This window comes from Notamacropus eugenii, chromosome 3 (assembly GCF_028372415.1).
Source record: "Notamacropus eugenii isolate mMacEug1 chromosome 3, mMacEug1.pri_v2, whole genome shotgun sequence".
Taxonomy (NCBI): domain Eukaryota; kingdom Metazoa; phylum Chordata; class Mammalia; order Diprotodontia; family Macropodidae; genus Notamacropus; species Notamacropus eugenii.
Window position 1 is genome coordinate 163259730 of NC_092874.1, and position 14381 is coordinate 163274110.

At 36.1% G+C, this 14381-nt stretch overlaps 1 protein-coding gene across 1 annotated transcript in view; it reads right to left on the bottom strand.

Moving 5' to 3' along the window:
• Nucleotides 1-716: 716 nt before the first annotated feature.
• Nucleotides 717-14381, bottom strand: part of SEMA3D (semaphorin 3D) — a 244030-nt gene continuing 230365 nt past the window's right edge. The window contains exon 18 of the mRNA XM_072653228.1: nt 717-3168. Coding sequence (XP_072509329.1) covers nt 2743-3168 — 426 coding nt within the window. The 3' untranslated portion in view covers nt 717-2742. The remainder of the gene's footprint in view (nt 3169-14381) is intronic.

Consider the following 14381-nt stretch of genomic DNA (forward strand, 5'->3'; position numbering starts at 1 on the left):
CAGCTCTAAGGAAAGGTTTGGTGGTAAAAGATGTTGATTGCCATAAGTTCTATGTATGAAAAGAAATCATCTATATTTTTTTTAGGTAATCAAAGGATAAAGAAGTTTAATTATATCTGTCTATATGCACACACAAATATATTACATATATACATGTTATTATGATTGAGCTCAACTAGTATTAGCTAAATTCAGTATTCTTTGATAGATCATCTCATTAGCCTGAAAGTTTCGACAATGAGTTAAATGTTTATATATTATGTGGCATTTATATTTTACTAATCACACTTCCAGTGTATTTTGACTAGCCACCAGAAATGAACACATTTGAAACCTTTTTATTCTTTATATTCTTATGTACCATTTCTCATTCTGGTCATCTTGAGAAAATCCTTATGAACACTTAACTAAACCATAACTAAAGAAAGATTCAGTGATTTTAAGGATTGAGATAGCTTTTCTTTCTGAATAAAGCCAAATATTTTTTAAAATTATGAATTGGATTTATTTAACATTAATATTTAAAGATATATTTCTCATAGCCATCTACAATTTTAATTGCTGCTGTCAATAAACTATGTTGGTGTATCCAAAAAAATTAAATTTTTTATCATGTTTGCTCTTGACTCATGAAAATTTCAACCCAAAAATTCATCAATTACAAAAATCTTATGAAATTAATTAACAGCAATTCTTTGAAGTGATTGCCTTCATTCTTTTTTTTTTAACTATAAAGGATAATTGATTTTGGTTTTCTTCTTTTTCTGAGTTTTGCTAAAAAAAACTTAGGCTACATTGAACATATCCACAAATATGTGAGGATATGTATCAAAATATATGATCTCATACAAAGGCATAGTAAATATGAGATAGCTCAACAAGGAGAGAAATGAGGGTGGGATAGAGGAAATTTCCTGAGAATAGAGCCAAAATTATAGACTCTAGTTTCGAGTCCTCACGAAATTGTCCTCCAACCATAGAGCTTTCCCACAGGCTTCCTCTTGAGATGTGTCAAATGCATGAGAAAGGAAAGTCTGTCACTTGTGTACTCATTCAAAACCTTCTTCCATGGAAGGAAGTGGCTAATTTTTCATTTCACACTCAAAAAGGCGTGAAAAAGCAAAACAGAGAAAGGCTGGCTAAGGGTGGTTGTGAATTAGGAGAAGAAAAAGTACATCCTGCACAAAAAGACATGTGCATATATACATATTTAAAAAGGAAAGTAAAAAGGAGAATTTAAAAGTATGCTATTGAAAACATTAAAATATGCTCATCTCAAAATTATTTATAATTTTACTTATCTACACATGGACATCTTATTTATATTAAAACAAGAATTAGGACAATTCTGCTTGAATTGCAACACATAATTCTAAACACAAAAGGCCACTATAAAAGAAAAAAAAAGTCAAAGAGTTATTTTAACCCTTTCCGTTTGTTATTATTTTGTGCGCTGGTTCTGCCAACCACCAAATATTTCACTCACCCTCCATTATTATCTTTTAAACTCTTCCTATTTGCCTATTTTTAAATATAACCTAACCTAAAGAAGGGAAAGAAGGAAAAATGTTGCAATAAGTGGAAATAATGAGCAGAGTATAGTAAATTTTTAGAGGAATGGAGGAAAGTATACACCAGAATCCCATTTTTTGTTACTAAAAATGTGTGTTCATCCTTCCCATAATCACCTAAAAGATGTACTCTTCAGTATCATGCTGGCAATTTGTTTTACTTTAGATTTCATTTTAACAGATGGATTGCAAATTGGCAACTACTCATGCCCTAGTGAATAAAGCTACATTACATTTCTCCCATTTAATTTGTGATTGTTCTTTTTTTAATGGGGAAATGGATATTCCCTGAAGCCAAAAATTTATGGTTCTATTTTTCTCTGTCGGCTTGCAAATCCCATTTGTATGCCTACACATTAGAGCATTGGAGATAATTTAATATTTTTTCTTTTATCTGATACTTCACATTCATTCTCTTATTTTATTAAATAGCTAGCACCTTGTATCCTGACAGTTCCTCAACTATTCTGTCCCTATATATATAAACATATGTTATAAAATCACATATCTTCCTGGCTCTTCTCTGTGAAGAGCTAGGAATCCTGGGAAGTATATTTATGCCCTTTAGTAAATCAGAGCTCCGCTGCACTAAATGGAACCTTCATGTCCTGGAAAAATTAATGCACCTCCCTAAATCCCTAACATATGCTCCAACAGTGCCTGACTCACTGGAAAGCTCTCATTGACAATGTGAATTGTTGTGTGCTGTGCAATCATTCCACTCACCACCATGACACAGCTAGCTCAAGAGTGGAATGAATTGTTCACAACAGTACAGCACTAATGCACAGTAAACCAACATCTTAAAAGGATATCCAAGGAAAATGAACCACTATAAATATGCTAACGATTCAACTGGACTTAGCTCACTTATCTTTAGGATAAAATTAAATGAAACAAACTGGGGGTGGGGAATTTAGGGAAAAAAAGAAATTCCCAATTTCATCAGGGATTCTGGACTCTTGAATGTATCATGTCAGTTCCGAACAAAATGGTTTTGAATTATTAAATTCCCCTTGGGCACCTGTATTTGCCATTACAGCCTCATCCAGATTACTGTTATTGTGCATTAGCAAATCTCCTTGAGGAGAGGCTATGCACAGAGCTGAAGGATAGAACAGTCTTTCTCTTTTGCAGGCAGGAGCGTGGCTGCTTTCTGCAGGGAAGAGGACTACGTGGCCACAGCTCTAGAAAGCTGCTCAGGGTCCCTGTGGTGTCGCCGATTTCGCTTCTTCTTCATCTCCTGCACGTGCTTCCATTTAGCACCTCCTTTGTTTCTCTGCTTCCGTTTTTCCCGGTGCCACATCTGTTCGCAGTACTGGTCCAGGCTGAAATTGGGGCTGCTGAGGATCTGCATGTAGTCTTTATACCTCAGCCTGGACTCAGCCAGCAGATCCTTGCCCCGTCCCTCCTCCTGTTCCGCTTTCTGAGTACTTTCCATTTGCTCATTCTCTATGACATTCAACGTCAGCTTCACTATGGTGTGGATGAATGTGTGCTCCTGTGCTTTGCAGTAGTACATCCCAGAGTCCTTCTTCTGCAAGCTGCGAATCAGCAGCCCGTATTCAGTTTTGATGACCCTTTCATCAGGTTTCAGCTGCAGAATTGGAAAATGGAGGCAATAAATTAAAAACAGAGGGGGCTACAAGCAAAAGAAAACATGTTACATATTTATACTCCAGTGAACCTGCAAGATCTCTTCCCTTTACGTCTGTCATCACACAGGCTATTTTGTGTCCTATCAAAAAAAAAAAAAAAAGCCAGGCCCCACTCAAACCTTATTGAGAACCATTCACATTTGCATCTTATTAAGTCTAACCACAGGATTGAAACGCAGTAGTTTGTCTTTCAGTTTTATAGAACCCAGTGAAAAAAATGAAGGAAAAACACAAACTCTCCCATTGACCTGCTTGGTAGAATAATTGATTCAATAAACAATTCCTGGTGCACAGGCTTCTATCTGAATTCCATAACTGGACTGTGAAATCAATAACCATTGGTTAAATAAGAATGGGCTCTTATGAAAGTACCCACATGAACAGTGTGATGGAAGTTTTTGTTTTTTTTCCTGAAAGACACGAACACTTCTTTCTAGATAAAAGACAACCAGATAAATGATCAAAACAGTATGTGAGTATGTGGAAGCTGTAACAGAGTGACTTGTTAAATGTCAAGTGGGATGCCAAGGACAAAGGTCCATACAGCTCTTTGAAAGCAAAGGTTCGTAACTGAGGAGAACCACAGTTGGAAGGGTAGCTACATTTTAAGTTGAATTTCCCTCTTTATTTGGGAATGCACTTTGATACTGTGGTGTATGTGATGCTTTAAAATATGCAGTTTGTGGAAATATTTGCCATACCGATGTATAATATGACATGGTAATCAGAGTTCACATGTGAGAAAGCACAGTAGACAAAAGTACCTCCGTTGTTAAGATTCTCTTTGAAGATATAATATTGAAAGGCATTTAAAACGATCAAACTTGACTGGTCCACAATCTGGTATGACTAGTATCTGGTATGAACCTATCTTTTGTAGAACTGGTGGAGTGTTTATAGATACAAGGGTTCTGTTTAATCCATGCAGTGTCAAGTGCCTCACTTTCAGGGAGAACAACAGCCACCCCAAAACGAGAAGCTTTCCCAAACGAGAAGCTTTCCCAGTTTATATGTCTACCCCTCTACCACACTTAGATGATGGAAATCCAGGAGGGAGAAAGATAACTAAATCAAATTTACTCTCAGTGAGTGGACTGTGCTCTGTATCTTCATGTGAAAAAAAAAATATGCAGGATATTTCCTCTGCCACTGAAAAGAGGGGGGAATATACAGGAAAGAAGAAACTCTGACAGTGTGCTTTCCCACAGATAGGCAAGGTAGAAGAATACCTCCATTCTTGGCTTTGCTTCTCATGGTGTGAACAAACCCCACAACCTGCCTTATGTTGCCCTCTTGTACATTATATGGAGAACTCATGTGTGATGAAAGAAAAGAGCACCACACAGACCTGCTATCCAGTCCTGAAGCTGACACTGACGATGAGATCTGGCAAGCTATTTATGCTCATTGAGTAATTTCCTCAAAAGTAAAATGTGCGGAATCATACTTTTACCACCGACTTCACAGGGTGGTTATGATGTTCACATACTCTATTATTATGAGATATTATTACTACATAATTTATATCAAAAACATGAATGTCTGAAGTGAAACTATTAAATTTGGAATTATGCCCCCAAATTCACAAAGCTTTACATACCTTTGACCCCAGTGATATTACTATTAGATCTCTTCTCCAGAGGAATCAAAGAAAGATGAAAAATGTCTGCATATACACAAATATTTATAGCAGCTCCTTTTAGTAGTAGCAAAGATCTGGATACTAAAGGAGTTTCCTTTAAATGGGGAATGGCTGAATAAATTATGGTATATGAATATAATGGAATACATTATGCTATAAGAAATGATGAAAAGTAGAGTTTCAGAGAAACTTGGAAGGCTTATATGAACTGACTCCAGAGAAGGAATTGCACAGGATCAACAATTAAACCCAACCTGGAAAACAAGCTGTACAATTACAGCAATGTGGAAAAGACAAATCATTTGGAAAGACCTAACAATTCTGGTTAGTGCAATGACCAACCATGATTCCAGAGGACAAATGAGAAAACACTTTACTAGCCTTCTCCTGATAAAGAGGTGTAATGGATTACAGATGAGGAATAAAGGATAGATTTTCAGACATGGCCAACAGGGGAATTTATTTTGTTAGCTATATATATGTGTTTGCAAAGTTTTGTTTGCTTGATCATTTGTATGTTTATTTCCAAAGAAAGTGACAAGAAAGTGGTAAGGAGAGAAAATAAATCTTTATTGTTTGAAAGAAAAATTAAAGATTTTGTTTTGTTTTGAAGAAAAAGAACTGCTTACTAAAATACCCACCCTGGACTCTTTGTTCAACTTGAAACCTTGGGGGCATCTGGGGCGTTACAATCAAGCAATTAATCAATCTATCTATCAACCAGCATGTATGAAAGAACCTTCATATACTGTCTTCCAAGCTTTGACAGGCAATTGGAGGACTGACTATCAATACACAAGTGAGATAGCCCCCCCTCTTTAGGAGCATACATTAAATACATGTTAGGTTATTAAGGTCAAAATATTGTTTTTAAGTAGGATCTGTGATTTTATTCTTGTAATGGGCTCCCAGCAAACCAATGCAGATCAGCAACTTTTCTACAACTTTTGGGTTCACAAAGTTGCTGAGAGTACTGAGAGACTGAATGATTTGCAAAGTCTCAGCCCATCAGTACGAGAAGTAGAACTTAAAACTCAGTGCTTTCTGACTCTCAATTCAATATGATATGCTGGTCAACTATAAAGCAAAATTAATGCCACATTTTAAACACTTTAGAAATGCTTCCCTTTAGCAAAGTCACAGGCTTGACATTTTTCCCCCCTTTTTGGAGTAAGGTTAAATCAGAGTAATTTCCCAATCTAGAATCTATTCTTAATTCCCTTTTTACCCTTGGATGATTCACTTATCTTCTTCTTTCACTACCACTACCATCACCACCACCACCACCACCATCATCATCGTCAGATTTCTATTATTGTTACAGTACATTACTGTAATATTTTGTAGCTTATAATGTATTTTTACACACAACTTATCATTGAATTTTCCTAAGAAACTTGTGGTATAGGTAAGGGAAGTACTATGATTCCTACTGAGCAGATGAAGTTCTATATGGCATAAAGACCATTAAGAAGTATCTCATTAAGACTAATTCTCTAACATGATGGCTACCCCTCTTTTTTGTATAACACATCGTATATTTGAAGAGTTCAGTGGTCAAACCTTTTTGGGAAAAAAAAAGGAGTGAATTATTATTAACAACATTAACAACAAATATTATTAACAACATTATTAACAACAATAAGTACTGCCATATAGCTTGGGGATGGGGAATGGAGGATGTTCCAAAATTGTCATTTTTGTCAATTGACAAGGGTTATCAGAGAAACTAAGCACCCTAAATGTATTATTCTAATTCATATTGACTTTTGCTTTTAATGACTAAGATTCTTAATAATGGCTTTCCTAAGTCACATTTGCCAATGTACTGAAGCCATTACACCTCTGTTTACCAATCTTTGGTGTGTTTTTTTTTTTAATCTTGACAGAAGGAAATTATGACTGATTCCATACACATTACACAACACTTCATTACTATTTTTTTCCTGTTCTCTTTTTGCATCCTGTTTATGTTGTTTTACTCACAGGTTTAGTCGTTTTCCTGCCTTTCCTCTATATTTTTGTCCCCACAGGACAGAAAGTTTCATAAACACCTGGCATTTCATTACTTGGTACTAGATCTTTAACCTTTTGCTCTTGAATGCTTAATTTGTCCTTTAGTTTCTGACCTGCAGATGTAAAACACATTTTATTAAATTTCAGGCTTTCTGGATTTGCTATTTAGGTCACACAAATCATTTCACTGATGTTAGATGTGGCTTTATTCTTTACGTAACTTTCAAAACTATGCATTACAATGGAATAGCAGCTCCAACAGGATGCATTCTCAATGGATAAATTAGATTATCGCAAGATTTTAGCAATTTGGAGGCAGGCAATCTGTGAGGCCAGGAATTAGGTAGTTGATTAACATTTGCCTAGTCTCCATTCTTGTGTCACGTGCTGCTTTTATGCTGCAGTGAAATAGGATGCATTATGCACACTGTATTTCTCCAGTGAAATGTCAGCACAGTCAATTTAGAAAATGCAGCTCCTCTGCAAATAGATAATGCAATCTTTGGTCAATGATTTAAACTCATGGAATTTTCTCCACTTTAGAAGTGATAAGTAAAAATTGCTGAGACTTACAAATCAAAATCAGGCTTGAATAAAGCATGGTATATCCATTTACCTAATGTGAGTAAAGAGAATATGATATATTTCAAATTATTAAATGTAGATCTCCAGTGAAAGGTAATTTTTTTTTTAAATGGGAAGACAGAGGAGAGGATATGTAAGTGCCAGGACATCAGGTAAAGGTCAGCAACTTCTGTTCATGTTAATGGCTGACTAATGGTAATTCCGCCACAGATAACTCATTTGTCAGTTCTCTCACACTTAAAATATCACACCTGTCTTACAAGAGATTGTACCTTTAAAGGACATCTACTTTCATTAACTAACACATGAAAAAGTGCCAGAAAAAAAATTGAATTAAACAGAAGAGAGCTAGCTAACTGAAGAATGAAAATAAAATGGAGACAGATACATGGAACTGTTGTATTCCCATGTATTTCTATTAAATATCTATAGTATTTTAAATTTTTCAAACATTGAAGAACAGATGAAATTATATATGGGTGTATACTGAAAAAGATACTCATAAAGTTTTTTACATGAGTGGATAAGGATGATTTAGAAAAGTGTCACAATGAAAAAAATTAGTAAAGAAGGGAAATATTTCAAGATATTTTAAATCCTATGAATTTAGGATCATATGCTTTGTCCATTTTATAACTGAAAGAAGTAACAGAAATGATGATGATGATGACGATATTAAACATAGGAACTTATGACCAACTACAGGAAACATATCCACATTATACTTGAAGGGCAAATGATGCATTTGGAGTAGTTTTTATCCCCAGTTCACAAAAGTCTGGGGGAGGGAGGAGACACTTGGGACCAGCTGACTAACCCACCAGTTAGAAGCATAAACATCATCAATTATAATATTCAGCATCAAAAACACGTCACTAGAGAACTGACTCATGAACTTAATTGCACCAGACTATGAAATGACTCAGTAAGGAAGCATCCTCCCACTGGCAGCAGGACAGGCTGGTGACAGCTTCTGTGCTACAGGAGATCCTGTCCCCTCCCAGAAACCATTCTGAGTGGAAGTCAGATTCTGAACTGTGACCTTCTGAGCAAGGAGGAGAGTATGTCCTGCTGGGCCAAATGCTTCTAATCTAGTCTGGATTTTGCCCTTTTTCTACCCTTAGGAAACAGTATTGCAGCTCCCAGACAAAGCATCACTGTGTATAAATGATCTGCAGAAACATTACAGCTCTGGTATTTGAAAATGCAACGACATAAAAAAACACGGTTGAAATTGCATTCAAATTTACAGAACATGATGCCATCATCACTGTGTGGAGTGATTTTTAAAAGATCACTACAAACAGACTTTAAAAAAATAAAAGAAATTTGTATTAATAAAGCCTTTATATTAATACAAATTCCTCCCCCCAAAAAGATGGAAGATAATCAGTTAATTTATGGACAAGAAAAGGAAAAGAATAACATGAATTTGTAATTTTAAAAATGTTAATAAGTAGGCAAAGTACACAAGGGACATTAATTTTTACAAAGACTTTTTAAAATAAAAAATAAATTTTAATAAGAAATTTTACTTAAACTGAAAGTTTACATTTCTATATTAACAGATAAACTTAAAACCAATTTGCTTTTCTCTCCTTTAAAAGTAAGATAACTATAAAACCACATAACTAAAATAAAATCAATTTTTTAAGTTCAGAAGTCTTTGACCTAGTACATCTTTTGGTAAAATCTGAGAGAGAGATATCTGTATGTACCCATGATATACATGCATGTGAACTTACACAAAACATGATTTTTGATTTCCATCACACTGAAGGTTGGCAAAGATTTCCCAAGACTCCAAATCCTCTTCTCAATTTTCATCAACCTAGAACTCTCTTCCCATTTGACAATATTGATGCCCACTTGTTCAGGATATGAAAGAGGGGACTGAGGTATTTAGAGAAGTTTGGATTAGATGAATGTTAAGATCCTGACCAACTCTGTTACTGTTGAAACTGGTTTCTCCTTGGCATAATTGGAGTACTCTCTACTGCCTAAGTAGAGGCATTCTCAAAACTTCTGTCCTTAGCGTCTCTTCTTTCTTATTATTTTCTCCTTTGATGATGTTATCTTTGACTTCGATTCCATTAAAATAACTCAAATAGCTGTCTCCAAGCTCAACTTCTCTCCTAATATCCAGTTGCATCTTTCAGATTTCCTATTAGAAATCTCTGACTTGATGCCCTACAGGCTCCTCAAGCTCAACATGTTCCAAGTCAAATTCTTCATCTTCAAAACTAGCTCCTCTTTTTTACTTTGCTATTTTTATTAATAGCACCCTCATTTTTAGTGGTTTGGAATGTTGACTCTCATCCCTGATATTCATCACTCACCAAGTCTGGATAATACTTTTTAATATTGTTCATATATGTCCCATATTCCTCTCATTCCCATGATCACTATTCTAATTTTGATTCTTATCATGTCCCCTCTGGAGAATGGTAAAAGACTCTCAACAAGGCTCTCTCTCTACAACCTCTCCTGTCAAGCTATCCAAAGAAGATTGATTTATCTTCCTAATAAAGAAATCTACTTAAAAACATCAATGCTGTCTAATTGCTTACCAGATTAATTCTGATTCTTTAGCCTGGCACTCAGAGTCCTCCATGCATTGCCTCCAACCTATGTTTCTTGTTTTATGCCTAACTGTGTCTCTTGGCCAAATAGGATTATTTGGTATTTCTGAACATTCCCCTTGATTTTCTTTCTTTTTCATTTAAAAAAATCTGTTCTGAACTTAAATGCAAAATAAAAGTAACATATACTGTGAAACAGGAGAGTGTTGGTACATGAAATATCCAAATACTGCTGAACAGGAAAACTATTCATCTCTATTCTGTAAAGTGCTTTTCTTTTAAAATATCTAATAAAGTTACTATGAAACTTTTGAAACTAAGCTGTTTTTCTCTGACTCTTTCTATATGTCTCTTGATTTTACAATTTCAAGCCTTTACTTGTGCTATCCCTTCTTTTAGAAATTCCATCTTTACTTGTCCAAATCCTGTCTGTCTGTGTTCATCCTTCATTTTCGAAGAAGACCATCACATCAGAGAAATGATGACATGACTTGCACTTGACTTTGTTTTGAGTGAGGGAGGGCTGTGCTAGGTCATCAACCTCACTTTCTCCTCCTGAGCCATCTGGGTCCAGTGACCAGATATTCATCAGGGTGACTGGAGATGGCCCAGGATGCAGTGGTAGACCTTGGCTTTCTTAGACTGGCCTTTTCCGGTACTCAACTTAGAGGAAGGTAACACCCATTGAGTGAATAGGCCTCTTTAATAAGTACTAAGGGAATGGCCCTTTTAATAAACAAAATAAAAATAACTAAATCAACAGACACTGTTACTAGTGATAATCACTTTAAGTCAGGCATTAAGTGGAGCTTGGGCAGGGACCTATTGTTGTCCAGTCCATGGACTTCAGAGTGCACTGGGTTTAAGGTTCTGGGAATGAAAAAGAAGGAAGGAAGGAAGGAAGGAAGGAAGGAAGGAAGGAAGGAAGGAAGGAAAAAAAAAAGACATCTAGCCAGTAAAACCCAAAGCCCCAAAGGAAGGGGATAGGGACCCAGAAGGGAGAGGATGAGCTGGGTTACTCAGCTAGCTGGGTCTCCACTCAGCCAGCTTGGTCTACTCAAAGTCTGTGTTCTTCCCTCATTTTAAAAGAAGATCATGACATCAGAGAAATGATGACATAACTTGCACTTGACCTTGTTTTGAGTGAAAGAGGGCTGTGCAAGGTCACCAACCTCACTTTGTCCTCCTGAGTCATATGGGTCCAGTGACCAGATATTCATCAATGCATCAGGATGACTGGAGATGGCCCAAGATGAAATGGGAGACCTTGGCCTTTTTAGGCTGGTCTTCTCAGGTATGCATTTAGAAGGAGGTAATGCCCATGTAGGGGATGTAAATAGTTTGCCCATATTAAATAACAAAACCCCTCTCCAAATTCCACTTCCAGTTGTTAAGCCTTTCATGATCTTCCTACATGACACAATCTCTCTTAACCACTATAGCTATGTGATTGTACTTCTGATTGATTATAGCTTTCCCTGTATTGCCTATTATTTGAGTATTACTCTTTGAGAAATACTCTTTCCTTCCTCCTAGCCTGCATTCTCCCTGAGAGAAGAGATAACGTACTTTTCATCTGTACACCCCTGGCACTGCCTTGCACATGGCAATCAGTCAGTAAATATCTGTTATACTAAAAGGTGAAGGACTCACTTCACCATGGATGGTGCTATATTTGAGGAGTGCACACATTAATGATAATGAGTTCTTTAAAACAAGTTCACTGTGCGTTCACATTAGTATCTTTAGACAAATTCCATTTTTCCTATTGAATAGAATGGCTTCCTTTTGTGTTTCCTGTATCTGCATTTAGTATGGTGCTGTGAACAATTCAAAAAGAGCTCTGTTAATCCCAGGAAATCCCAAAAAGCAGTATATGGAGGCAAAGTAGGGTCAATAAAGGTGGGATATTGGTAGCAGAATTTATCCTGTCATTTTAAATATACCAGGGGCTAATATTATAAAAAGGAAAATCTTCATGTATATTAGTAGAACAAAATTCATGCTTATATTATTAATATATGGGAAAGTTATGATACTAATTCCTGATAAAGTTGATAATATATAACTCATTAAGAAAACTTCAATTTTAAATATTCTGATGAACTTTCCAGATGTACTAAGAGATGATCTTTAATATTTTAACACTTTTGTTGCAATAATTAGCTCATTCTCAGCCTAGGTGCCTAAGGATCCACATAGCTCCTTCTGCTGCTGTTACAGGAAATTTATAATAAACGAAAAGGAGTACATTCAAAATCTCTCTGTGAATCCATGTTTTAACAACTCGACCTTAATCCCTGTTTCTATTTGTCTGTAGTTAACTCTAAGTTCCTTTGAGATTAAAGCAAAATTCAGGTTACCAGAATCATTTAGGTCAAGAGTCATGAGAGTATATTACATCGTTTATTGACAGACACCTGGAGGGGAAGTTGGAGAATGGGCAAACCTTTGCTTGGAACTTCCCTCTATCCTTGAGGAAATAAGGCTAACTAATGGCATGACACAGATGCCAACAGGGCCAACTACTCTACTCAGTGTTGCCATTTGCTGCCACAGCTCAGTTCTACTTTCTTCTTTCCTGCTGCCTTTGGGTTTCCTATTCTTTACAGCTCAACTCTGGATGTCCCTACTCTTTTCTCTCCACTGCCACCCCCTCATAATTTCTCCCTAGCTCTGAACTAGATTCTACTTTTTATATGAGCTTCTCAAAGCCTGTTTAAATCTCTCCAATTGGAACATATTTCCTGTCGAACTTAACTGAGCTCTCTTTGATTTTAATGGTTGCTCAGGTCTTTTTTACACCTAGTTTTTTTTTTTAAACTGTTGTAGTAAATTTTAAAGTGCTGTTACAAAACAAATATAATTACTTTAAATTAGAGAAGTGGGGTCATCAATGGAACTCTAATCCCTTCAAAAACTTAGGTACATTTCTCTGCTAATTGACCAATCTGAACTTCAGTATTTCAGAATTCTGCAGGATTAAACATATGCAGAGACAGTAGATTCATGCTCTCCTGTAAGGATGCTTTCCAAAAGTGAAGCTATTAACCATGCCTATGATGCTGTGCCATTTTGGCCTAATTTCTCCTCTCTACTCAATGGGATAGAGTCCTTTCTCTAGGTAATTACCATTTCATACATAGCAGTACAATAGATGAGTATATCTATCTGTTATTCCTGGTCCTTGCTATGCTACCTTTTCTAATCATATATTCTCTTGATGTTATTTTTTATGCAAATTCTTTCAGATAAGACATCATTGGTAATATGCTGTGGCCTATGCAACCCAATCAATCAAATGACAAATTTTTGACAACAGCCTAATAGCAAGTAGACTTGCTCAGTCACTATGCTAGATACCAGGGACAAAAGTACAAAGAATGAAGTGACCCCCTACTAGTAATGTGTTTACATTTCAATATATGTATAAGGTATATATGTATATGTACACATATATGTATACACAAACATAAATAGATATGCATGTATATGTATATACATTCATATACATATAGGCATATATATGTATACACACACACATACATAAAAAGCAGTTAAATACAAGGAAGCTTAGGAGGAATGGCCCTAGGTAACTGGGGATCAGGAAAGGTTTCATGCAGAAGGGAGTGTTTTAGCTCTGTTTTAAAGAAAGAGAGTGACTCTATTAGCTAGAACTGAGGCAGGAGTATATGCCAAGAATGGGGAATGACTGGTTTGAAAGCTCAGAGATAAAAGATGAAGTGCTGTGAATGAGGAATGGAGGAAGTCAGTTTTGCAGGACTGCCATATTTGCAGGGAGAGGACCCAGAAGGTTGAAAGGTACAATGAGGCCAGCTGTTGCAAGCCTTTAAAATCCTAAAGATGGAATATTTATTTTATTCTAAAGGCAAAATCACTAGTTGACTGAATAGGAGAGTCATAGGGTCAGATTTGCTCTGAATGAAATTTAATTTGGCAATAGTAAAGGATGGACTGAAATGGGAGACTTAAGGCTGGGAGGCCTATTAGGAGGCTGATGAAATAAGCTAAGCACAAGGTGATGAGGGCCTGAACTAAGATGCTAGATATATGAATGGAGAGGGAATCAGACGCAAAAGATTCTGTAAAGGTAGAAATGGCAAGATTTGGCAAGTGATTGGTTCTGTGGGGTGAGGGAGAAGTCTATAATCATGCTGAGGTAATGACCCTGAGATACTGGAGGGGAGGATTGTGGAAGAAAGATAGAGTTCAGTTTTAAATACGCTGAGTTGCAGATATGTGTATGTTGCTATTTAAGCCTTCTGCAAAGTGACCATTCCAAAGAGTTCAAAATGCTTAACAACTC